At 45.4% G+C, this 25,167-nt stretch overlaps 1 protein-coding gene across 2 annotated transcripts; it reads left to right on the top strand.

The window, feature by feature from the left end:
- Positions 1-1,327: 1,327 nt before the first annotated feature.
- On the top strand, positions 1,328-23,618 carry HP1BP3 (heterochromatin protein 1 binding protein 3). Of its 2 annotated transcripts, XM_068414574.1 has the most exons (14): positions 1,328-1,411; positions 9,672-9,871; positions 10,305-10,407; positions 11,331-11,396; positions 11,851-12,001; positions 12,347-12,506; positions 13,586-13,729; positions 14,245-14,325; positions 15,971-16,125; positions 16,877-16,967; positions 17,646-17,805; positions 20,323-20,434; positions 21,414-21,551; positions 22,401-23,618. In XM_068414574.1, the coding sequence occupies exons 2-14, from the start codon at positions 9,776-9,778 to the stop codon at positions 22,684-22,686; spliced, it is 1,743 nt and encodes a 580-aa protein (XP_068270675.1). In that variant the 5' UTR covers positions 1,328-1,411; positions 9,672-9,775; the 3' UTR covers positions 22,687-23,618. The 2 variants fall into 2 exon arrangements, with proteins under 2 accessions (XP_068270675.1, XP_068270676.1); XM_068414575.1 differs by lacking the exon at positions 11,331-11,396.
- Positions 23,619-25,167: the final 1,549 nt, after the last annotated feature.

Below are 25,167 nucleotides of genomic sequence, written 5' to 3' on the forward strand. Positions count from 1 at the left end.
TATTTGGAGACAGCTTGTAGAAAGCATACTTATGGCAGAAAAGAAAATAAGAATAGGTAGGGGAGGGAATTGAGGAGTTGTACCTTAAACTCAAGTGAAGGGAAAGTAGAGGGATTTGGGGGGAAGAAAAAAAAAACAACAACAAACAAAAATCCACAGGCCTAGCCAAAAAAAATAAACAAACAAACTTGGAGCAAGAGCACAATGAGAGACACACAAAGTACCTCTCAACATACCCTGCACAGACCTGAAATAACCACGATGGTGGAAATGACGAGAGGAAACAGCCTCAAGTTGTGCCAGGGGAGGTTTAGATTGGATATTAGGGAAAAATTCTTCATTGAAAGGGTTGTCAAGCACTGGAACAGGCTGCCCAGGGCAGTGGTGGAGTCCCCATCCCTGGAGGGATTTAAAAGCCATGTAGATGTGGTGCTGAGGGACATGGGCTAGTGGTGCGCTTGGTAGTGCTGGGTTAATGGTTGCACTCAATGATCTTAAAGGTCCTTTCCAAACAAAATGATTCTGTGAAATACCAACATGGGTCACACCTCTGCTCTGCCTTGCAATGATAATGTCACCTCGGGCAGCTGAGGCGCAGGTAAAGAAGCAGCCTTGAAACACAGCAAAGTGAAGGAACAGCAGAAAAAGGATCCTTCCCACAAGTGAGAACTTGTCAGCGTGTTTTGACGGAACATTTCCAGCTTGCAGCCCGATCTCAGCGATGGAACGAGTGTAATTGAGGCAGGCGGTAATTACAGAGCTAATGAGAGTGACGGCGGGGTAAAGAATAAGGCTGAGGCAAAGCGAGGGCAGGCGCTGGAGACACCGCAAAGGGCGGGAAGAGGCCGGAGCAAAGATGCGGCGCTCCAAAACCGGTACGCTCGGTTCGGACAGGGGCGAGGTGGCCGCGGTGCGGTGCTGTCCCTGCCCGGCGGGGCTGAGGGGACGGACCGGACGGGACGGGACGGGACGGGCGCCGGCGGCGGCTGCCGCCCCCGTTAGCGCCCTCAGAGGGCGGAGGCGGGAAACGCCTCAGTGAGGCGGCGGGCACCGCGCACGCGCAGAGCCCCCAATGGCCGCCGAGGCGCCGCGCGCGCTCCCCGCCCCGCCCTTGTGTTCGCGGCGCGGGACGGTGATGGCGCATGCGCATACTCCCTCCTCCCCCCCCCACCCGCGCGACGTGGAGGCGGAGGAGAAAGGGCGGGGGGGGGCGGGGTGGTGGTGTTCGAAAAATGCCCGCGGCCTCCTATTGGCCAGCGGCGCCGCCTCGGCCCGCCCCCTCCAGCACGCCGCGGCCACACCCCCCCGCCGTCCCGCCCCCGCCCCTTTGCCCCGGCCCCCCCCACCCCCGCCGGTTCCCCCGCCGCCGCCGCCATTAGAGGGGCCGCTTTGTGTCTGCCGGGCCTTGCTGGTGAGTCCCCCCCCGCCCGCCCGCCCCCGGCGCCGCGGCGGGGTAGAGGAAGCGGGGGGGGCCCGGTAGGCCGCGGGGTGAGGCGCGGGGGCGGCCTGGCGGGGCCCGGGAACTCCCCACAGCGCCGTGCCCCCTCCCTGACAGGCCTCGGTGTGGGGGGGGGAGGGGCTGTCGTGACGAGTCGCGACACGCTGCGCGGATAAGGGGTGTTGTCGCGGTGGGCAGCGCGGCCTGCTTCGTCCCCCAGCTTCATACCCAGGGAGAGGCCCGCGGTGCGCCGGGCTCGCCCCCGTGCAGGCCCAAGGAGGCGGCCGCGGCCCTCGGGTGTCGGCGGGCCGGGGAGGTGCGCGGCGCCACGGCCGGGCCTGGCGGGGTGAGGGGCCTTCGGCTCCTCGTCGTTACTCACAAAGAAGGTGCGGGCGTCAAACCCGCCTCTCCCGTCCCGCTGACACCGGGTAAACACCGGCGGGTGTGCCCTGGGTCGCGGGGGGAAGGTCAGCGGCAGAAGGGGCTGATAGAGGTGCGACACAATAAATAATGGCTATTTATAAACTTAGGAAGTGCCTTAGGGCCCGCCGTAGCCCTCCCGCGTTTTGGTTGCTCGGTTGTGGTTTTTTTTCCCCCCTCTGCAAACTCATTTCATCAGAGGCCGGAGAAGCGCCGCCGCTTGAGGAAAACCTCTGCCTGAGACTTCGGTTTGGCTCCGCTTCCAAAAAGAAGTTGTTAATCTCTCTTGATGCTGCTAGAGGTGGATACAGGCCTAAGCGTGAGACTACTAGGCACTTCTGAGTTCCTCCCCAAGGCCCTGTGGTGGTCACAGCGTGGTTAAAGAATGTTAATTACCCTCCTCCCCTTATTGCACGTGCTTCTCCATAGAGAAAGCAATTAAATTGCACTCTGGAATGGGACTGTCCCAGAGGGGCTTCCATTCTGCGTTCATTATCCTTATTGCCCCTCTGGACTGTGGTTTTGGGTTAAAACCTTGCAAGGACTTAAGGAGAGAAGGAGCAGTGTACCAAAATCTCAGCTGATGTAAACTGGTGTAGCTCTTGCCAGGCCAGAGGGGCTCTACCAGCTTATGGTGCCTGAGGATAGCTCCAAACCGGGGACAGTGTTCAGAACGAATCCTTCCCGCCTGTATTCTAACTATTTTTGTAGTCACTGGTGTCTGCAAATCATGCAAGACTGCTCAGCCTGTGCTGCAGGAGAAGAAAAGTTAGATAATGTGGGGCTGTGGGTGTGTTCACTCCTTTTAAAGTGTAGCAGAGACTGATAGTTTGCTCGTATCTGTGGTATTTCACAGGTTACTCTTTTCAGGAGTCTTTCTTGACAGCTGAATTATTTCTGGGTTAACAAGAGCGTCACTTCTCAGTTCTTATCAGGCCTTTTGAGTAATAGTTGCGTTCTGATTTCCAAGCATGTGACTTCTTTTTGTTTTTTTTTACCATAAATAGTATTTTTAGCATCTTCAAGGAATAGTTAGCCAACAGTCTTTGGCAAGCAGCTATCTTGATGAGGTGGGAAAGGTTCAGAAGTACTCATGTTTATAAACAATGCCACACTATTAAGCTCCTCCGTGTGAGGACAGTGTGCGTAGGGGGAAGGAGAGGAGAGGAAGGTATTGCTGATGAGTTCAGTTAAAGAATGGTGGTGTTTTGATGCATTGGGCAGAAGAGTACTTGCCTTCCTCAGGAGGGATTGGTGGGTAGAGTGGGAAATCCTTGGAAATGGGGGGGGGGTGCGAAATACACATAATTTCTGTTGAGGGGAAGAACTTGGTGTATATGTCTTGAAAACATCTCCTGGCTTTTGCAGCCTTTCTCCCCTGTACCTATGTGTGCCTCCTAATTAATTAGCTTTTCAATGCATTGTGCACTTCCCTCAGGTAGTAGCTGCTTGAATTATTTTTGTCTTCAGAATATCTTTTTTTTTTCTTCTCAGAATTTCATTTTCAACAGAAACTGATGTGTGAATCTTTTGTCAATGTTTTGTTACAAGTGACCCAGGGTGCTCTGAGGATTTTAACTTCCATGAGGGAGAATAAAAGAAGTTTTACATTGACGGATACTAAGATGAGGTGTGAGTAGATTTTGTACAGACTGCAAGGAAATCATAGCTTTTATTATGTATAGTTATGTACTATGGAATAATAAGTGATGGCTGAATATGGAATAGTTTGGGAGGAGAGTTTATATAGTGGCTTTAAATTTAATCCATCTAAGCAAGGAGGATATGGCCTATAAAAAGTTCTTACCATGGTATGTAATGTTAGCGGCCTAAATTTTTATTCAAGTGTCAGTGGTTTGTCAAAATTCATCATATTGGATCCTGGAATTATGATATTTCATCCCAGGCTATGAAACTGTCAGCAGTGGATTTTCATGTTGGAGTAGTTTTAAGTTTGTGACCTAAACCTGTTAATAAACTTAAAGCTGGACCCTGTGCACTCTCATAGGGGCTGTTTCATTCCTTACCTGCCTGTGTCAGTGGCAGCGCGTGGAGAATCTGTATCGTGGACCATGCTAGCCAAAAAGTGTTCAAAACCTGTTGTCCCCCAGAGGTTGTCGCTGTCACAATCCTGAGCATCGTTGCGGAGAGGGATTATTTTTAGACAGCTATGGAAGCAGAAATTCTGCTCTGTAGTAATCCCTTAGCTGAAGTTTTTGCGAGTTTCTAGGTATGATGGTACCGTCGTTTAAGTTGCGCAGTAGCTGGCTTTGGCTTTGTGTCTGGGACATGAAGAAAAACAGCTGGGTATGGGAAGAGAAGGTAATCCAGGCCACAGAAACGATCTGCTGTTACTGTCTTGTGTAGAGGTCAAAGACTGATGGAGAAAGAATCTGAAACCTGTAGTGTTTTTTATATTGGGCTGGCATTGTTGGTGCTGAAGAATAGTGGGGGTGAGGCATGCGTTGTTACTTGTATTTTAATAAACATCTGTGGAGATTGAGCTGGCTTTGAGTTGCTGGTATTATACCCCAGTAGAGATGAGGCGCTGAGCTCAGTCCCAGGTGGGGAGGCAGAGCATCAATCTCACTCTAGTAATGTGCCTTTTTTTTTTTTGCAGTGAAAGCAGCATCTGCGTGCGCAGAAGAGCAGTATTTAATTTTTGCTTTGCTCTGTAAAAGTCAAGGTGTAAGTCAGGTCGTGTTTGTAGCCAGAGGTCCAAATACAGTGCTACCTTGAAATGAAAAATGTGTCTTTAGGCTTAGAAAAAACTCTCCTTTGGGTCTCTGTGTGGAGATTGTTGTTCCTCTCCTTAACACTCTATGGGGAAGGAGCGGATGGAAATAGAAACTGTAATGCTAGTCCAGCCAAAGAATTTCTTGCCTGGCAAGCGTGAGCTATTGGATCTTTGTATCGGACCACTATTCTTCTTTAATTGAAACAAGATGGTTTATAATGCTTGTAGCAGCGTGAGGCTCAGATAGCCTGTAACAGATCTCTGGGAGGCTCCAGCGCAAGAGAGCTGCAAATACAGCCCTCGTAGCTTAATCAGGAGGCACAATTGAAAAGTCTGATTAACTAGGACACCTCCCAGGAAATGGATGCGGGGTGGTGGCCGTAAGGACCGGGACAAAGTTAGCACCGAACTTGTAGAATGGCAACAAAAGTGATGGGAATGCCAGTTGGGAAGTAATGCTCAGCCAGATGTGAAATGGGAGTGTATTTCCGAGCAGGTTGCCAAATAAGGATTAGAAGTGGGGACTAGCTCGTATTCTGTATTCAGTAAGATATTTTATTCCTCTGCATGTTTTTAGGCTGTTTTAAATGACTAAATAACTACTGGTCTGACTTAATCAAGGCAGCAGGCAGCTCAGTGAACTGCAAAAACAAAAGGGGGAGATCAGTAAGTGCTGGAACATCTTTGTGAAGCAGGCTGTGACAGGCAGGCAGCTGGGAACTTTTAACAGCTACATTTTGTAAAACAAATTTGGATCAAAGATGTTGCTGGATTATATATTCTGTGACATTATAGATACTGAGGGGTTTGGTAAGGTATCTTCTACCTGAGCTGGATTTTTAGGGAAGAGCTTTGAGGATTTCGGAGGGCCAGAAGCCTCGGAAAAGTTGGCCAGCTTGCAATTTAGAAGGTAATGTTTTGGCATGTTTGATTTAGATGTGCAAAACTATTAACATTTCCTGTGCTTTTCCCCCTGCAGCTTCTGAGACATTTAAATGCTCTTCTGCTCAGGACAGCATTATACAGGAGTAGATAATTGCACAATAATCAATAGCCTGGTTTTGAAATCCAGTTACTTTGCTTTTTTAAGCCTTTCTGATAACGCAAGCAAGAATGACTGTTTATTGCTTTAAGATTGGTGGTTTTGTATCCCTTGACACCCTGGCTTCAAATCTGTGAGAACATAAAAACCTTTTTCTAGCCCTTTTTGACCTGATTTCTAGACCCGCCTTGTATACCCTATACCAAGTCATGTCTAAGAGCACATCAATCACCGGTGTACGTGTCGTGTGACAGTAAGTGGACACCCTGAACGGCACAGGGTTGGATATGCTTTCTCATTTTTCCATTGCATATTTGTTTTCAATCCACTCAGCCTGTTCACCCTACCCCGTCCTTGTGACTTGGTATTTCCGCCAGCGTGACACTTGGCTTGCCATGTTCGAGACCTGAGTTCATCCCAAAATATTTTCCCTCGAATGAGATTGAAGTCTAAGATAAGCTGGAAAATCTTACAGCCTGCAGAAATTCAAGGAGTCAGCCAAACTATGCCTCAAATTAACTTTTCTTTTTAAAGTTCTTATGTCTGTTACATTGGTGGGGGAACTCCACTTTGCTGAAATATTATCCAGAATGTGTGTGTCTTATCTGAAGCCTCCTTTTATGTGTTGTTTTTTTTTTTCCTAGCGATGAGCTGATAGCTCAGGAGGAAACTGGTATATTTTTTCATAATAGTTCATGGAAAGCTACCTGCACCTTTGAGTGGCTCTTCCATTAGTGGCCACTCCCTGAGCTGGGAGATCGGACACTATCAACCATTTCTCCCAACCTAGAAATCCAGAAAATTGGGGGTTTTTTTGTTGCTTATCAGCTCTTCACTGGATTACCAGCTTTGAAATTACTAGTTCATGATAGTTGGGGAACCTGTGAATCTGCAGTTCAAATGACCCATAGGAAAATGACTGTGAGTAGCTATGTGAGGAGTTACTACCTGTACTTTGCAGGAACTTTTTGAAAAGGTTGGTATCCTGATGTTTGTTCCATTGCTGATCTGATTATTTTTTTCTGATAGTCAATCAGATTTAAGTGCACATGAGAGTTACCCAACAACCACCTTGAAAACATGCATCCTCAGTTGATGGCCTCTTCCCACTTTCTAAGCACAATGTTTGTTTGTTGGACATTTGTGTAAAAGCAAAATACAGTTATTACTTTCCAGTTGTTTATTATTAAGAGTGATGCTTGCAGTCGTAGCTGTGGTACACATTTAAAGATGTCTTAGTATCACACACGTGAAATAGGGTGTCCAGGTAACAGTTGGTATGGGTGACTTGATTTTTCTGTTAAATAAAGGACGGGGGAATGAGAGTTTGTAGTTGACATTTCACACCCAGTCCAGAAAACTCCTTTTGATCCCTTGGTGGAAAGAAATAAGCTGAGCAAGAGCAGTCCCTGAGCTGTGATGCTTTCACAAGGTGGTGCTTGTGACTTTGCCCCTTGAGAATATCGGTGCTTTGAAGTCAGTAGGAGATTATCCTCCTGCCCCTTTGATTCCCTTGGCCTTTTGAGCAGAAGATGATCCACACACGGAAATACAGAGGGACTCAACAAGCTCCTGTTTGGGTCACTCTGAATTTCTGCTGGATGATGGCTTATTTGCATGTATTGTAGGCACTGAACTTACGAATTACGCTGTGTTAAATTTCACTCTGGAGAGCAAAAAGACTCAAGTAGTTTATAGTGATCTAAACAAAAGGGTTTTTTAGAACTTGGGGAATTTTAAGTCAAAGTTGGGAGTACTATGTGTTCATGCATGTGGCATGCAGGTCACACAGTTTAAAAATAAATAAAACGCAGGACCCGGTCAGCCGCAGTGCATGCTTGTATGTGCGTGTTAGTAATCCCAGGGAAAGCATCTAGTGTAGCCCCCAAGTGATTTCCCTGAGGATGGATCTGTAATTGGTTATTTTAGGACTCACTTCAAGATGCTAACATTTTTTTTAGAGGGCTTCAGGCTATGCTTGCTAGAAAAAACATTTGATACTAAGCTGAAGCCTGGTGGAATTTTTAATTTTTCCTCTCACTTTCTGCACCGGAGGGAGGAAGGTCCCATAAAATAGGCAAAAAAAAAAAAAAAAAAAAGTGCTGGGCTGTAGTTTGTATGTTCTAATTGGCCAGTAGTATTTTTTTCCCATCCTGAATTTTCATAAGAAAGCTTCATTCATCTCACTTGTTTTGGTTTTGGCATGTAGTGTGTTTTCATTTTTTTCTGTTTTGTCTCAGAAGAAAACATCCGGCATTGTTACACTCATTTGCTTTTACTGCTGCTGGGACAGGGATAGTTCACTCTCATTTTTCAGAATGACTCTTCAGTGTCAAAGGAGAAGTCACAGATGTTGCAGAAGCGGGTTGACTGCCTTTAGCTGTCGGAAGCGCTGCGTTTTGAAGATGGGCAGCAAGACAAATGTCTTTTAGAGCATCTCCCATGGAAATGCTACCTAGTGATGTGTCTAGTCCTCCTTTTGCCATCAGACTGAAATGAAAGTCTCTTGGTCGGTTGTGCTGTAGGTGTGCACCTGATGTGACACTGCACCCGCCTGCAGCATCAGTGGATTTAATTTATTAATTTACCAGTTTGTAATTTGGGGAGGAGATCTTGTAGGTACAGTGACGTGGCCTCTTGCATCACCAAGTCCTTGTGAACTATTGTATCCTAACACACACGTTCCCTTCGACTTCTTCCACTGCCGCTGGTTTCTGAATGGAAACTACCTACACAGCTTGGAGGTTTAACAAAAATGCTCCGTGCAGATGAGCTGGGTTTTGGTTTGCCTGGGAAAATAACTGAGGTGTAGAGAATCCCTCCAATTGTTTAGGAGTCCCCACTGCTGAGTAATGAGAGGACTGTATTTTGGGGCAAGGATATGGAGCAATGGAGGTGGTATTGATGTGATACGACACATCCGCCCCTGCAATGGAGAATGCATGCAAAGTGCTGAAACTGTGATGAAAGTCATCTGGAAGGCAGTGCCTGGAGTGATGTTAGGTCTCTGTTCAAGAGGAAAACACTCAAGCTGGGGAAATACCTATTAAAAGTGAAAATTTGGTGTCTGCTTTCTTGTCTGAGCAAAAGAAGAATTCCAGAATAGGTAGAAGTCGGGAGCATTTGGCTGTATCTCTGTAAGGAAGGGAAGAAGGCAGTGTGGAGCTTGATCTTTGGACGGAACAGGAGAGAAGGGGTCCAGCCCCGGTTTGCTAGAGGTGAGGTTTTGCTTTGGAGGTTTTTGGAGGGGGTGCTGAGAAGAGGAAATAAATGAGAAGTAAACGCTGTGTTTTGCGATGGAAAGAGTGGAGCATCTCTCCTTAGGAGAGGCTGATGCAGGCAGATGGGCAGCAGGTAAGACAGACTGTAGAAGCATAATGGTAGTAAGGGGTGAGGCTTGATGAGGGTTAAACTAAGCTTAACCCGTTCGGTACCCGTGGCAGTGCATGTATTTGGAGGGGAGTTTTGTAAAGCTTTAATTTTTTGGTAGAAGGTATGGAGACTGCTGTTTTGGTGGTTATTTTCTTCTTCAAGGACTCCATCATTTCTATAAGTTGCATAGGACTTAGTTTGGGAGGGGCATGGTTCGGTGTATGTATTTTCTGCCTAACAGATGTAATGGTTTAATTCCTTAGGCTGCTAAAAGCTGGATCAATGTGTCAGCTCCTGCTTTTACCCAAAGCGAATGACTTACTAGTTACCTCAACGCCTTGCTTTAGGCACAGTGCAATGTCTGCTTTTCGTTAATGCTTTCTGTTAATTTAAAGAGCCTTTTTATTCTTTCAGATATGTTTTAATGGAGCAGGCTGCAGGTCTGGCTTACACCTTTACCATTTCTGCTACATCCATAGCACTCAAATTTGCATATATGTTTTAGCGTCTTTGTTGAATGCAAGTGTTGATTGTCAGTTATGTTAGTCATAAGCTGTAAGTCATTTATCCTTCTTTTCTTTTTAATCTTTAGTTTGTTAGATACATGGACGTAGATGTTTTTGTTTTGTTAATTTTCACACCACATCTTTTCTGTACTTTAGGTTGACTCCTCACTGCACTGTGAAAACCATTAGGAAAAAGTCCTTGGGGTTAAAACCTGGGGCTCCACAGTGTTACCTGCACTTGGGGCTAGAAATTAATTTAAATGGCGACTGATCTGTCTGAAGCTGAACCCGTGCATCATAAGGCGCTTCCACTCTTAGCGGGAGCTCAGCTGATCCACACGGACAAGTTAAGTGAGGTAGGGGCTGGCCCATTCTCCAAGCTTGCCCTTGGATCAGTCCTGGACTTCCAGTCCTGCTGAAGGTTACTCGGTACTCTTTCTCCCCTGCTTGTAGTAAACTTGATTGGGAGTCTAATAAACCCTGTAGGCACTCTCCTTCCCCTTCCCTGCTTTCCCTGAGATGTTGTATCTGTCAAAATCCTCAAACGCTCTTCTCATTTAATTTGGAATTGAAAAGAAATTATTTCTGTTATAATTGTAAACTGTGAAACTGTCCTCTCCTAGTATGCTTCAAAGAAGCTGGTTTGAGGGTTACTCTTTTTAAAATTCTGAAAAATCCGAATGTAACCAGAATATTTGTACATACGCTGCTTTGATTTACTTTAATCCCGTTTCAAAAACTTTCTGGTTCTTTCCAGTATCTGTCCTGATTTTTGTATGCTTTTTCTAGAAAGTTGAAGACGACACGATGCCCATCCGTCGATCGGTGAATTCTTCGTCCCGGGAAACTCCTCCCAAAAGCAAACCTGCTGAAGGTGAAGAGGTCAAAGCGGGTACGGTAATAGTTCTATAGTGGATTGTTAATGTGTATCCAAATAAAGGCTTTTGTTCTGAAACTCCTGAACAAACCTTACTGCCGTGAGTAAAATATTACTAATGCTTAGCTGCTTTTCACGGGCTTTTCCTGGATTATCGGGGAGTTGTATTTTGCAGCCACTCTTTTCAGGCTGAACCTGTTTGTTTTGTCCTTCATACCCTGTAGCAAAGCCCTGACACTCCAGACAGGAAAATATAGCTAAATATAGTCCCTTTTAAGCTTGCACATTCTTTAGGATAATGGTAGAAATTGTGAAGTTTCAGTAGTGTCAGGAAGATGGCTTGAGACCGAAAGGTGGAGTTAATGAGTGGAAAAAAAAAAAGTATTTTTTTCTTTCTTTCTTTCCTGAACAAAAGGATTTTACCACAATGAGTCATAAAATCTGGTCCAGTATTAATGTGTCTGGTCTCAGCAACTTCACCTCAGTTTCTCAGAATGTGTCATTTCAGTATCACATTCCATTAGTTTCACTGACTTTGTCCTCTCTGGTGTCACAAATAAATAAATTACATATGAAACTAACTATTAATACACTGCATATTTTAAATGCATGAGGCCTCCATGGGAAAACTATGCACAGGAGCGTAGCAGGAGTGCTTAAGCTTCTTCTCAGAGATAGAGAACATGTCTGCTGCATGGAGCAGTCACGGTAGATCTTTATCCAAAAAGTGGGTAGTGGCAGTTTATATGCATCTTATCTAGCAGGCAGCCCAGTCTTTAAGCTATTCTCAGCTAAATGTACTGGAGTTAATTTGCTTGGTAAGTCGATTTCTGACTGGATTTGTTCCTGCTGATAGACAAGTGCTTCTGCAAATGCATGTGCGATCTAAAGCTTTGCCAAGTCAGGAAAAATGTGATTGAATGGTTAAAATCCTTCAGGTGCCACAGCGTGTGGTGAAGAAACAGCGGTGTTTGAAGACAAGCTGGTCGTAAACAAAGCTGCTTGTATGTATCTATCCACGTTTCTTGTAGAGATGTATGTTTTTGCACCTTTGAGTTAAAAACACGTAAACCTCAACCTAGGGGAAAATCTTAGTGCTTAGGGACTGATTTCCTCCTTCCTTCCCCACCCAGATCTGTGTGATGGGGGATGATTGCAACAGTAACTTCTGGAGTTCAGGAGAAGACTGGGGGAATCAGTTCATTGTGAAAATGCTATGTGATGTTGTTTGAAGTTATTCTGGCATTTGATGGCTGATTGCACCTTATTGAAGCCCTTTCAGTAGTTTCGTTCACTTCTTAAGTTACATTCAAGTCATTTGTTTAAATTAGAGAAAAGAAATTGTCTGGTGGGAATAATTTTTGGGGTGTGTTCTTAAGCTTTTTTTTTTCCCTCTGCCTTCCTGAAGAATAGAGGCTAGTTTTAGACAGTAACTTGATGCATTTTCACATCTTTTAGATGCAGAAGTCACCTCTGAGGAGTCTGCCTCTGTTGGAGAAGAACAAGAGAATGAAACCCTGCCTGCTGCATCCAGTGAAGCAGAACAGCCAAAGGAACCTGAGAATGAAGAGAAGGGGGAAACAAAGTCCTCAGAAGAAACCAAAAAGGAGTAAGGCTTGCTTAGTGCTGAATTCAGGGATTTGGGTAGGATTCTGGAGAAAGTCAGGTTCTAGAGATAGAAAAGATGATGGGAGAGGTGGGGAAAATAGGATGGGTCCCTTAAAAAGATGCTCATATTTCTCAGGAAGAAGCTACCCATCAAGTGTAGCTGCTGTTTTAGAATGTGTATGAGGCTGAATATCAGGATAGGGTCTCTTTTTTCCTAATAGAAACATCAAAATGTTCTTTAAATTATTTTCAGTGTCAGATGTTCTAGGATTTTTTGTTGTTGTTCTGCTTCTTGGCTTGTTTTACAGTGTCTCTTGTCTTACTATTGCTTTGTATTTTTCCTAAGCGAGAAGGATCAGTCTAAGGAAAAGGAGAAGAAGGTGAAAAAGACCATTCCTGCGTGGGCTACTCTTTCTGCTAGCCAGCTAGCTAGAGCACAGAAGCAAACTCAGATGGCTGCCACCTCACGTCCCAAAATGGATGCTATTTTAACTGAGGCCATCAGGGTAAGCAGGAGACAAATGTTTCTTTTGTTCATCTGTCGCAAAGCAGAAGAATTTGTGTGCCTAAAATCCACAATTTCAGCTTGCTGATGGTACAGATGATAGTGCTGTCTGTTAGTGGTAAACTTACTGTGTAAAACATGTATGCTTCTGCGTGGAAGCCCATGGAGCTGAAATGTGACTCCAAGATGATGATGAGGGGCCCTGTAGCTTATTTCTTTGTTTAGAATTTGTTTCCCTCCCTAATTACATTATTAGAAACAGCTATGATGACATAATGTGGTTGATTGCTGTCATCATATAATTTGGTGTGCCTTCTAGCCATATTTAACTTTATTTACCTTGATTAATCCATCTGACACATGCTTTTTTCAGCGTTAACTTATTCTAATTCAGGACAGATGGAGATACTGTAAACTAGCATTCCAAAGTGGTGGTGGTCTTGGTTTACTATATCTCTCCTGGTTGTAAGAAGAGACCTGTGCTGTTGTAGTTGCACTACAACGCTGCTGCTCTTCCCTCGAGGCTTGGTTCACGCATGCTGCCTTCACAGGAGGCCTGGTCTCCACCAGCCTTCATTGCAAGATGGCCTTTCCAGCTGCTATATCTTCAAGATATGAACTTCAACTTAGGTTTTTTACTAGTTTACTAATGTCAATCCTCCATCATCTTAAAAACAAACAAAAAAAAAATGGCAACTTGTTCTGGCTTAATGACTACTCTATCTGACATTGGTAAAATGACTTACCAGTTGTGCAGCACTGGTTTGCCAAAAGGTGACTATTTTGTAGTAGCATGTAGTATTTATGCCATTACTTGTAAGTGCTTCAGCATTGGGGAGTAGTTGACGTGCACTTGCTGTGCTTTTGTGTTGTCTGCCCTTCAGCTGTTCTGAAGGTGAAAGTTAAGTATTTTGTTAGTCATATTTTATCCTCTTGAGTCATTGTGGGGAAAAGGACAGCCCTGGCATCCTGTGCTGATGTGCTGGCCTGTAAACATAAATTCAATCTCTGTTCTTCCAGTCCCACAGCAAGATAATTTCAGTGCAGGTGGTTTCTCCTAACGTTTTGCTTCTGTTTCAGGCGTGCTTTCAGAAGAGCGGTGCATCGGTCGTTGCAATACGGAAATACATCATCCACAAATACCCTTCCCTGGAGCTCGAGAGGAGAGGCTATCTTCTAAAGCAAGCATTGAAAAGGGAGCTGGAGAGAGGAATCATTAGACAGGTGAGAGTTGCTCTGTGGAGCAGCACTGGAGGTGGCATTACTGAAGTACATAGGAGTTCTTTAAACTCCGTTAGCAGGTCTCTGGGGTGATCATGTTCTCCCTCGTGGAGGTTAATCAACCTCTGTCTCCACTTTGTTAGACACTGACAGGATTTCAGCGTTGTTCTCTCAATAGGATATTTTGCACGGTTGTCTTTTGTGCAATTTATGACCGTTTCTGGGTGTTGTGTCATGTAGCATTGCAGCAGTATGTTTCCTTTACCACTGTAATTTATGCCTGTGGTATCTGTTAGGATCTCCTGGTCAGGACAGCAGAGTATGTTATTAATGTCTGGCTGTGGTTTCTGATCTTACTGAAGTTTCAGTGGGTTCAAATCAGGCATCTGCCGTAACAGCCCATCGCCAGGGTGACAGTGCGTTCAAAATCTGTGTAACGATGTCAGTTAGTCTCTTTCAGGTTGTTATTATTCTGAGTTACTTTGTTAAAGACTGAAATGGACTTTCTTTTGAACTAGGTGAAAGGAAAAGGAGCTTCTGGGAGCTTTGTGGTGGTGTCTAATGCAGGAAAAACTGTTCCAAAAGCCAGAGACAGAAAGGTAAGATGGACCATTTTAAACAATACTCTGAAAAACCTTCCACTGAAACACACGTATCTTATGAAATGCAGCCTAACCCCAACCCAAACAGTATTCTCCTCCTTGCTGTGCTTTTCCTCCCCAAGTACAGTAATTAAAACACCTGTTCCACTAAAAACAGAATCAGAAAGCTAGTATGAGAAATTAAAACCAAGTAGAATAACCAAAGTCTTAATTTTTAAAATGTTTACATTAACCCCCTAGGCTTTGGTTCAGAGGCAGGAAACTGAATAACCATGAAGCTCCTCTTCTGTCTTTACCTGGTAGAGAGAGATGCCTCTCAGGTATTGTAAGAGAGCTTTATGCTACTGCTGTTTCTGTTATACCTGTTGCATGGATAAATGGAAGACTTCAGTCTTGAGGACTGTCAGATGAACATTTTTCCATCAACTGGGAGGGCAGAGGGAGGAAGAAGAAAATGTCCTAAGGCTTCTGGAAGAAAGCTGCTATTGTTGGGTGTATATTGTTCTGAGGTAGTAAAAGGTGATGTGGTTTTTTTTGAGCCTGGTCCTCACAATTAGTCGTGGTTCCAGCACTGCTGTTCTCCACTGCCTGCTGCGCTGGGCATACGAAGCACATTTCTAACACTGCAGTTACAAAATGCGTAGCTGGAATTGCCAATCCCCTTGCGGCTTAAACGGGTGAACCCAGAGAGTATCGTAACGCCTCAGTGCTTATCTCTTGGCTACTGGGGAGACCAAAAGCCCTAAAACTGAGGGAAACGGTGACACACTTGGTACTAGGGCACTGAAGGAAACTAATTGCAGCGTAACTTTTTAAATCGAGCTCGCTGGCTCCACGAGAAGTTTGAGCAAGGCACCTGCTAACTGCTAACACATCACTTTTCTCATCTGCAGCGTGTTGGTGTCTTTGTTCCTAGTTACTTTCTCCGTGTTGCAACAAAACAAATAGCTTGCTTTTGTTTTCAGTGAATTCAGCTAGCAGTCGAGCAGCTGTCTGGGTGAGCAGCACCCTCACCCGTTTGACTGTTTGCAAAGCTGCTGTTCAGCATCAAAATCAAAATCATTAAACTTCAGCACATTTCCCCACTGTCTTTTCTGTATAAAGAACAGACCTTTTTTTTTTTCCTGATCAACCCCTCCATCTCACAAAGAGATGGAGAAAAATTCAGGAGAAGGGAGTGTTGGCTTCAGTCACAATTTCATTCTGTCAGGTGAAAAAAAATGCACTCCTGTTTAGCTGTTCATTTTGGGGAAGATTTGACCTGTGTAAGCAGGTCTTGCCTTTGATGGTTTTTGTTTCATGTCAGCGTGTATCATTTTCACCTGTCTCATTGAAGGGTCACAGAGGAAAATGTCTACAGAAGGAGGAAGGAAACTATTAAAAATACAGAAGTGGTTAAATACTCAGCAATTTATATTTGCAAAGCTTTCCCAAGGCTCCTATGAAAATTCCAGCCAAATTTGCTCGATTTTACTTAAACTGCTAAACTTTTTAAATTGTTAATTTAAAGATCTGCCTTACAGAACTTGATTTTCCAGATGTGTGGCCAGTGTCAGGAGCACTTTTCTCCACGTGTGCCTTGCTGGTTCAGAAAACCCAGATTTTTAGGCCCCACTGATGCGTAAAAGTATGTGTATTTCAGAAAAGCACTTCCGCTTCGACTGCAGAGCAACAAGTCAAGCTGGAAGATATCCTGCCGCTGGCTTTCACCCGCCTTTGTGAGCCGAAGGAAGCTTCTTACAGCCTGATCAAGAAATACGTGTCTCAGTATTACCCCAAACTCAAAGTAGATATCAGGTAGGTGCAGGAGTACCTGTTTGCAAGCAGAGCTCCAGAACAGCCGTGAAACGCAGCATTCCTCTGGCTTTGCCTCACTTCACAGGGATTCAGTTCAGTATTTCAGCAGGCAGGTGGTGCTCTGGGTTGTAGAGCCTGCAGGAAAGCTTGAGAAAAGCTGTGCCTTTTCCTGCATCCCTCCACACCCAATCTTTGTTCCTGACGCTGACATCAGCGTTACTCTACGCGTCTCCGCCCTTAACCAAAACCAGATCCCTTTAGCTGCGTGGATGTGAAGGCGTCTCCTTGGGATCTTGTCCCGCTTGGTTCTGGATGCTGTATTACAGTAATCTTTTAAGTTTGCCCATATGGAGCGGGTCAAGGCTTGGGGAGGAAGCAAATCTAGGAAAACCCTGTGCGTCATCTCTTACAGGGGCTTGTACTCAGTCCCTTGTTTGTCTGTGAGCTGATTGACTCGTTGCCCACCGAGTCCAAATGTGCTTTTCGAAAGGAGTAAATCCTTCCAAGTGAAGCCTGTCTGTTTCTGGATGCTCAGTGACACCAGGAAAGTGTCGCAGTTGAATTTCTGCTAATGTACATTGTTCTCGTGTAATCAACACTTGCTGACAGATCTCCATTTAAAATGTCTGTATGTAGGCAGATGCCGCTTGTAAGTACTACTCTGCTCACACTCTGTATAAAGCGTCGTTTCTCTGTTTGTTTTTTAAGCTGTCAGTGTGTGTCAGTAAAGCTTTATCCTCCTGTATTTCAGACCCCAGCTGTTGAAGAATGCCCTGCAGAGAGCTGTAGAGAAGGGCCAGTTAGAGCAGATCACAGGGAAGGGAGCGTCTGGGACATTCCAGGTCAGAGCCAGAGTTCATCTTGTTTTGTTGACTGTACTGACCACAAGCCTTGGCTGTAAGTTAACGTGCCCTCTCCAGTTTTATTGGGTACACCTTTCTTTAGCAGCCTGTCATATTCAGGAGTTGTCAAACTATGAAGCAGTAGGACTCTTATTCTCCTCTTGATCTACATTTCTGGAGCAGACCACCCTGCCTTCCTTGCTTAGTGTGCTCCACACGCTGCTTCAGCTCTGACTCACTAGCCAACAGGGGAGATGGTGGGGTAAGCTTTCCTTTCCATCACTAATTGTAAGTGCAGTAGGTACCCCAGGTGCCTACAACGTCCTTTTCTCATGTCTATGCCACAGAAGTCTCTTGGGTGCATTTGGTCTCTGGGATGGAGGAAGATCTGATTGATTTCCTTCCCTGAGCGATAGGCCCTTAGATTGCCACGTCCTTGCAGTGTATTTGGGGCCTAGGACAATGTGTTACCAATAAAAAGCACTCCAGGCCAGTTGACTGAATAGGCCTGTCCTCCCAGTTAAAGCTGGGAGAGCAGCGTTCCCTGTGCAGTGTTTTAATAGAAAACGTATCTGTGCTAATGCAGGAGCGCCGACCCACCTGGTGCAGAGGAGCTTGTCCTGACCTGGTTTGGGAGAATTTTGTCTTGATGCTTTTCTCTTCCTCCTTGGAAAATAGCTGAAGAAATCAGGGGAGAAGCCCCTGCTGGGTGGGACTCTGATGGAAGACGCCATCCTGTCTGCTATTGCGGCCATGAACGAACCGAAGACCTGCTCCACCACAGCGCTGAAGAAGTATATCCTGGAAAACCACCCAGGGACCAACTCCAACTTCCAGGGTAAAGTACTGATATGTGTAACACTTCTCTTTTACGTGCTGAAGGAGAGTCCTGCAGCTGCAGATGTGTCTGTGCAGCACCTTTGAACTATTCCATTGAGCTTGCTGGGGAACTGACAGCTGCTCAGCTCTTTGTGCTGCAGAGATGCTCAGTGTTTTTAATTACCATTAGTTCCTTTCAAGCCTGACAAAGGCTAGTTTCTGAGGCATGATGCATGTTTCTCTTGTCTATAGCACATTCCCAGGAAAGGGGAAGAGCATTCAAGTAGTTTATTGTTCTTAAATCACCAAGTTGATTTCATCTGTCTCTCTCTGTTTTGAAAGGCTACAGCTTGGCATAAAGGCAGTTCCTAGTTACTTTTTATTTAGAGAACTAGTCTAACGTAGTCTAACTTAAAAAATTCACAAGCACCCCTCTTACTGATTTGTTTGAGGTTCTTTGGCTCTGATTTTTAAAAGGTCAAGCAAGTGAGGAGAGAAACTAATCCTGTTGTATTTGGGAAGGGATTTGGCATGTCTGTGTTCCCAGGAATGACATTAATGCCTGTTTTGACTTTTGCATTAGCAGAAGCAATACTACCAGAGACTTTAAAGCAGGTCTTCTAATGGCTTATTTGCATTATTTGGGCTGAGCCCCAATGCAGTTGTTTAACGGAGGCTGGAGGTCATTTGAAGCAGGATGAGCTCGCAGCGGTCTCAGCTGGACTCAAACCTAAAAGTGCATCAGTTTGTTACTGTGGTTTCCCGGGGCTGGTGTCATTCCTCAGGACGCAGGGACAGAGGGGAGATTGCTGATCCCACACTCTTCACCTGGAGCTGGAGCATGGCATCAGCACGGCTGTTTGATGCAGGGCTTAATGACAGAGAAAGGAGCACAGGTTCCCTCACAGCAGTGGGAGATAAAGTTGCCCTGAGGCCTTCTGCCAATTAGAGACTGATGTCAAGTGTGACATCTTAATCTTGGTCCAGGGAAGAGAGTTTCCAGGCTTACTAAAGCCCTTGCACGATTTATTTTCAGGACCATTGGAAATTGCCCTGATCCTTAGAGGCCTGTGTTTAGTCAGCCTGCAGCGCTTGCCGGTCTTGCAAGTCAGATAAGGAAATTTCAGCTTGCAATCTGTTGCTTTCTTTCTCTTTCCATTATGTAAAAGGAATTTTGATGATCTCTGCTCTGTTTTAAGAGCAAACAGAGGAAGAGCTGGTGAGATGTAGAAGCGGGCGGGTACGCACTGCAGAGCCAGGGCTCTGTGCTCCTCCCTATTTTATACCTCATACTTATAACTGGACTTGACTGGAGTCAAATCCTTTATGTGCTGCTATTGATCTTTGGTACCCGGAGCAAAAACAGCCTTATGTTTTGAACTATGTAGATCCTAACGTTGCAACGCTTATTATTTAATGGATACAATCAACTCAATTAGCTGCACAAGCTCCTCCAGTGCCGTACAAAGTCAGATGTTTCAGCAGAGGTAGCCTGTGGGCTGGTGAAGGTATGGTGTTGTCCCAAATGATTCTTTTGCTGTGAAATGTCAGTTCTTGGTAAAAGCCCATTTCAGGAGTGTTGGATAAGTGGTTGGAGTGATACCTTTGCATTAATAGTACAGAACAGATTCAGGTGACAGTTCAGCCAGTGTGTTTCTTTGGATTTTTCTCTTTCCATTCCTCAAGTGAACCTCTTTGGAACGTGCTTGAGGGCAGGCCTTGCTTTTCCCTTGGTTTGGAGGGAGCTAAATATGTAAATAGTCCTAGTTCAAGTTGAAAATGGTTTTGAACTGACTAAACAACTTCAGCCCTTTGACAGAGACAAAGATCCCCTGTCCCTTGCGCAGTTTTGGTTACAGAATTGCAGTTCACAATGGGACAGAAGACTGGAATTCAAAAGTGCATTTGTCATGTTTCTAGACCAAATATTTTCCCTTTTAAAAAAAGAAAAAACAAAAACTAAACACAGAATGGGGAAAGATGCACCACATATGAAATTTCGAACAGGAGGAGGGTAAAGACTTGTTTTTTAAAAAACACTTTGGAGAACAGGCTGAAGAAAGCTGAGACTTGGGTTAAATTTGGACAGTAGTAGTTACATGGTGCTGTTGAACGCATTTATGAAGGAGGATCCTTCACAAACGTGCACTGTTCTTGACTTCTTCCTTTGGAGAATTTATAACCACATTTGCTAAGTGTTCAGGAACAAACACTTGTATCTTCCTCCTGAAAATTAACTGCAAGAGGATTTCCCTTTAAATAAGACATACTAAAACTTCTAAATGCAGTGGTCTAGCTGGGTCTTACACACAGCAGCTGCTCTTTGAGTGCGGAAAGAAGCAATGTCTTCACAAGTCTCCAGCCTCCAGTGCTGTTTCATTCCTCTGCAGGTGTCTTGGGCAGAGGAGCCTTTATCCTGACTCTCCAGCTGTGATTTCAGAGGGCACTGCTGAGAACAGTAAGGTTAGACAAATGGATAAAGATAGTAACACAACCTCTCTCTGATTTTTTTTCTTTTTTTTTTTTCCCCCCACAGTGCATCTACTGAAGAGAACCCTGCAGAAATGTGAGAAGAATGGCTGGATGGAGCAAATTTCTGGAAAGGGCTTCAGTGGAACCTTTCAGCTTTGCTTCCCTTATTATCCTAGGTAAAGAGCTTGGCTGTAAAATGTTGTTCAAGATAAGTGTCACCTAGGTCAGCCAGAGAGCAGTGCTGAAGTTCATAGGCCAACCTCCTGTTTACAGTGAGGTTTGTGGAGGGTTTAGTAATTGATGAACACAGCGTTGTCACCCATACTCTAGACAATGACATTACTTGGGTGTCTGACTGTGAGTGAACACAAAGCTGACTTCATTAGCAAGGGAAGCTTTTAAGGGCAATAAAAATATTGGGCTCAGTATTCTCAGATACTCTGTCATGATGCTTTTTTTGCAGGATGGGGGCAATTTAAGTGTTCCCATGCTAAAACAAACTCACATGAGCAGGTAGAGTGGGATGGTCTTAACGCAAGGATGCTCACAAGGAGTAGGACCCAGCTGTTTGCCTTTCTTAATGCCGATGTGGAGGAGAGGTGGGAGGAGGGAAGATGACCTAGATTAGCTGCTGTGAGACTAAACCAGCCTTTCTTCTCCTGCTGTGAGTGTATATTGTGCTGGGCCATGCAGAGCCCAGGGATGGTGACTTAGCATCCCATGAAGAGCCAAATGGCAGCATAGTCATTAAAGTCTCTGCTTCTCACCTTCTTTTATTGCATATATACAAAGTCTGCAGTGGCTTCAGCCTGCGTTCAGAGTCACTGAAGTCTGATCTTCTCCCTTTGTTGTCTGCCTTCCTGTGTTTGCACAGAAGGAGCAATGACGAGAGAACAGAGAAGGGGCAGCTTAGTGCTGGGGCATTCCTAGTGACTTACAAGCTGTCAGGCTTCTGCCATTGCAGAGACTAAATAACGTTGGTTTTAGGTAGCAAACACAGCAGTCTTGGGGGTGTTTCTGGATGAGGCTCAAAGCTGTAACCTTACAGAAGGAAGGGCAGCAGTGCCTGGTGAGCGCCAGGGCTACCCAAAGCTTGCTGACCCTGGAGTCGTATCCTTAGAAGTAAGTCACGCTCTGACAAGAGCCCTCTTGTAGCCCAGATGTGCTCTACCCAGAGAAGCAGCAGGATGAGGACTCTGAGGAATCTGATGAGGAAGAAGAGGAGGAATCTGAGGAGGAAGAAGAATCTGAAGAGGAAGAGTCTGAGGAGGAAGAGCCACCACCAAAGAAGAGGTATGGCAGCATGAGAGAGAAATGGGCTCCTTTGAATGAAATAGAAGTGACTGTCACAGCTCTGGAGCGCACAGGTTTGTCTCTTGCTGTGGTTGACCACAAGGCTGTTGTTCAGGAGGTGTTGGAAGAAGTTGTTTCTAATTATGGTTGAACTCCTGGGGCACTGTCAGGATCAGGACTTCTCTGGGACATGTGTAGTCTGCAGAAGCAATGCCTTGCTCTGGAGATGCTGATCTCCCCTGTTCCATAATTTGAAGCTAACCTCTTTTTCTTCCAGATGAGAGGAGAGACGGTATTTATTCTCTGCGTTGCCTTTAGTCTCCTAAAGTTGCCTTTTGTGCTTTACAAAAGTGTGAAGTTTCATGTGGGACTTTTTGTATTTATTAAGTGTTTCCTTAGGAAAACTTTTCCCCACAGTATTATTTGCAGTTCGATAGCCAGGTATGCAACCTGCCCTACTCAGAATGTGGATTTAAGATAAGTGTGGTTCATTAAGTAATAAAATCCCATGTAGAGAGGAGAGAGAGTGCTTAGGTCTCTAATTGTTCTGACAATTGACTTTGATTGATTGACATTATTCACATGTTTATATGCCTAACGAAGGAGTTTCAAACCTCGCTGGCAGAGCGCTGTGGGGCTTGAGAAGTGCTTAGCGTGGCAGGATCCGCCAGAGGAGTTCTTGCTCTCTGGGATTCAGCTAATGAAATGTACTGCTGCATAAAGGAACATCCGTGGTGAAGAATGAGGATGCCAAGATCTGCTTGGTTTATGCAAATTGATGACAGCAGCTCTGCTCTGGATAGCATTTGCGTCTCCACTGAGATCTTGTGCTGTTTCTCTTTCTGACAGGATGCAGAAGAGACCGCCTCCGAAATCACAGAGCAGGGCCCCTCCGATGAAGCGAAGGGAGTCCAAGCCCAAGCCAAGAAAAACCCCTGCAGCTCACCGGGGGAAAGCAAAGCCCCCTCCCAAGGTTAAAACCCCTGCTAAGAAAGCCAAACCAGCAGCCCCAGCCATCAAGAAACCTTCTGGTGGCAGCTCTTCGAAGAAACCAGCAGCCAGCGGGAGGAAGGAAGTCAAACCCTCTGCCAGGGGCAAATCTACCATGAGGAAATCTCTCCGGGCAAAAAAGTAAAATTTTTCCACTGTCAGGGAATCCCATGGTTCAAATCCACAATCTTGTTTTATAAGTCAACGTGCATTTGTATTTTAGTTCTGATGCTTAAACACTTCTTTCATTTTTTTTGTTTGTTTGTTTTTTTCTTGAATGATGGGGAAAAAAAAGCTGAAAACTAAATCAAACCAACCCGAGCGTTTGTTAGATCTCAATGCTGTGCCTCGTGCCTGCCCCTCCCCTGGAAGAAGTCATCTTTAGTTTCTGCAATAATTTTAGGACTTTTCTAGGACATATATAATCTGTACATTTTACGGTGTTCCTCTTGGGTTTGGGAGGGGAGGGTTGGCTTTTAAAAATTCTTCAAAGAAGATCTTTATATCTTTAGACAGCAGGAACAGGATGATTGGGGGAAATGTGATTCTTAACGAGAAGGTACAACGGCAGAAGAGTCCTCCCTAGATCCCCCCCCGCATGATGAGGTCCTTAACGCTTCTGTGAAGAAGCAGTGTATATACAGCACTTGCACTGAGTCCTGGAGGTGCTTCTTTCTGCTCGGCCGTTGGAGCAAGAGGCTGAGGAGACGACGTGTTCGGCTCCTTCAGACCAGCGCGGTTGGTTTGACGGTGAGTCAGATTGTCAGGAAAAAGGGAGGCTGCAGCCTCCACCGATCATCATGACGCCAGAGGGGCTCCACAAGGGGTAGTTCTCGGGTAGGCGGGTGATTTGAATTAGTGTTTCCACGCCACGTCTGTTACTTTAAAAACCAAAATATATAAAAGTCTTCTTGAATCCAACTTTCAAATGTTTTTAAGAGATGAAGAGCCTGAGTTTTGTCACCTCTTGTTTACCCTTTTTTAAAGAAAAGTTGGAGAGCTATACAATTGCTAATGTAGAGATGTTGATAAGTGAAGAACATGCAGTTTGCTAAAATAAAATGAAATTAGATTCCAGGCCTGCTTTGCGTGTCCTTTCTTTTCCTCGCCACAGCTTTCTCCTCCTGGAAATGGAGAGAGGAGGGGGGTTACAGTCACCGTGGATTGCTGCAGAGGCAAATCTTTGTTGTAAGTACATTGCCAGCATGAAAGACTGGGGCTATTTTAGCCTGAGCCGCTGCCAAGCTCTGTAGTTGGACCCACTTGTGACCTTGTGCTTCCCCATTTTCTCTGGAGACGAAGGTGAGCAAGAAGAAAGCTCTATTTGAACCTCTTGCTGCTCCTCTTCTCCCTCTGCCCCCAGTCAGTGGGGACAAAAAAGCCCAGCTGAGATCTTCCCCTCGTTGCCCTGCTCACCAGAGCAGTGCCTACGTTCAAAATACACTCTGCGACATCTCCCTTGGACAGGGCAACGCCAGTGTCTCGGATGGGACCTGACAGTCTTTGTTTCATGTGCTTTTGGAAAGAGCTTTGCACGTCCCGTGCTGAGAGGAGTGGAAGTACCTCTAGAAATAAAATGCAAAAAAAGAAAAAAAAAAAAAGAAAAGAGCCTTATTGAATTTATTCTTTTCATTTGTCGTCCCAGTGTGCTACCTGTAACAACTGGGAGTTTAAAAAATTCTTACAGAAATGCCCTAAATTGTTCCCAGCCCTGTAACAAGGGTGCAAACAGCAGGTTAATGAAAAATCACAGCTGATACGCAATTGGGAGAGTGAAAACCCTGATCAAAGAGGGCTGTAAAGCAATTAGAAACATTAATTAATGGCTCTTTCCTAGGGCTACTTGTCCTGAAACAGTGGGCTCTGTCGGCATTTCTCTCCAGGCAGGTGAGCCAAATTCAAGAACCTCTTCCCAAGAACGTTCCCACACCAACAACCCCACGGATATTTGTTAGAACATTGGTCAGGGTAAGGCCAATTTTTCGCACATGAGCACGGCTTAATTTTGCTGCGGGGCACCTTGAATTAAGAGCGTTGTGCTAAGAACAGCCGTTAGCTCCATTGGTCATCACCAAACTCTTTGTGGTTGTGGTTTTAATTGCTAATGAGGTGATTTGTGCACCCCGAGCCAAAAACAAAGCCGTGGGTCTGGTTGTATTTAATCCAAAGGACCAATCTTCGCCTTCCCGGAGCAGCGACCAGGATTGAAGGGGACAATCTCCATCCCGCAGCAGCGTTGCCGGTGGAGCCAGTGCCAGCTCCGCCTGCGCGTTCAGGAAGGTTCACGCCGGCTCCGCCGCTCGCTCTTCTCCCATCTCCGCTTCCTGGCCAGACTGGGCTCCGTTGTGTTGTTTCTTCAGCCCCATCTGTCCTTTTTTTTTTTTAATTATTTTTCCCTTTTTTTCCCCCGCTGTTTCTACGCTATCGACTCTTCCGGCAGGCTCTGCCGGGGCATCTCATGGCGTCTCGAAGCAGCCAGCGCTGGCGGGCACCCAAGGTTTGAACGCGGCTCTTCGGACCCTTTTCCTCGTGCCCTCAGGAGCTCTGGGGTGCGAGACGGGGATTTTCAGGTGCACCCCCGACCCCATCTCGTCCCCAAACTGTTGCTTTCCCTTTCCAGGAGCCA

This window comes from Nyctibius grandis, chromosome 17 (genome assembly GCF_013368605.1).
Source record: "Nyctibius grandis isolate bNycGra1 chromosome 17, bNycGra1.pri, whole genome shotgun sequence".
NCBI classification, from domain to species: Eukaryota; Metazoa; Chordata; class Aves; order Nyctibiiformes; family Nyctibiidae; genus Nyctibius; species Nyctibius grandis.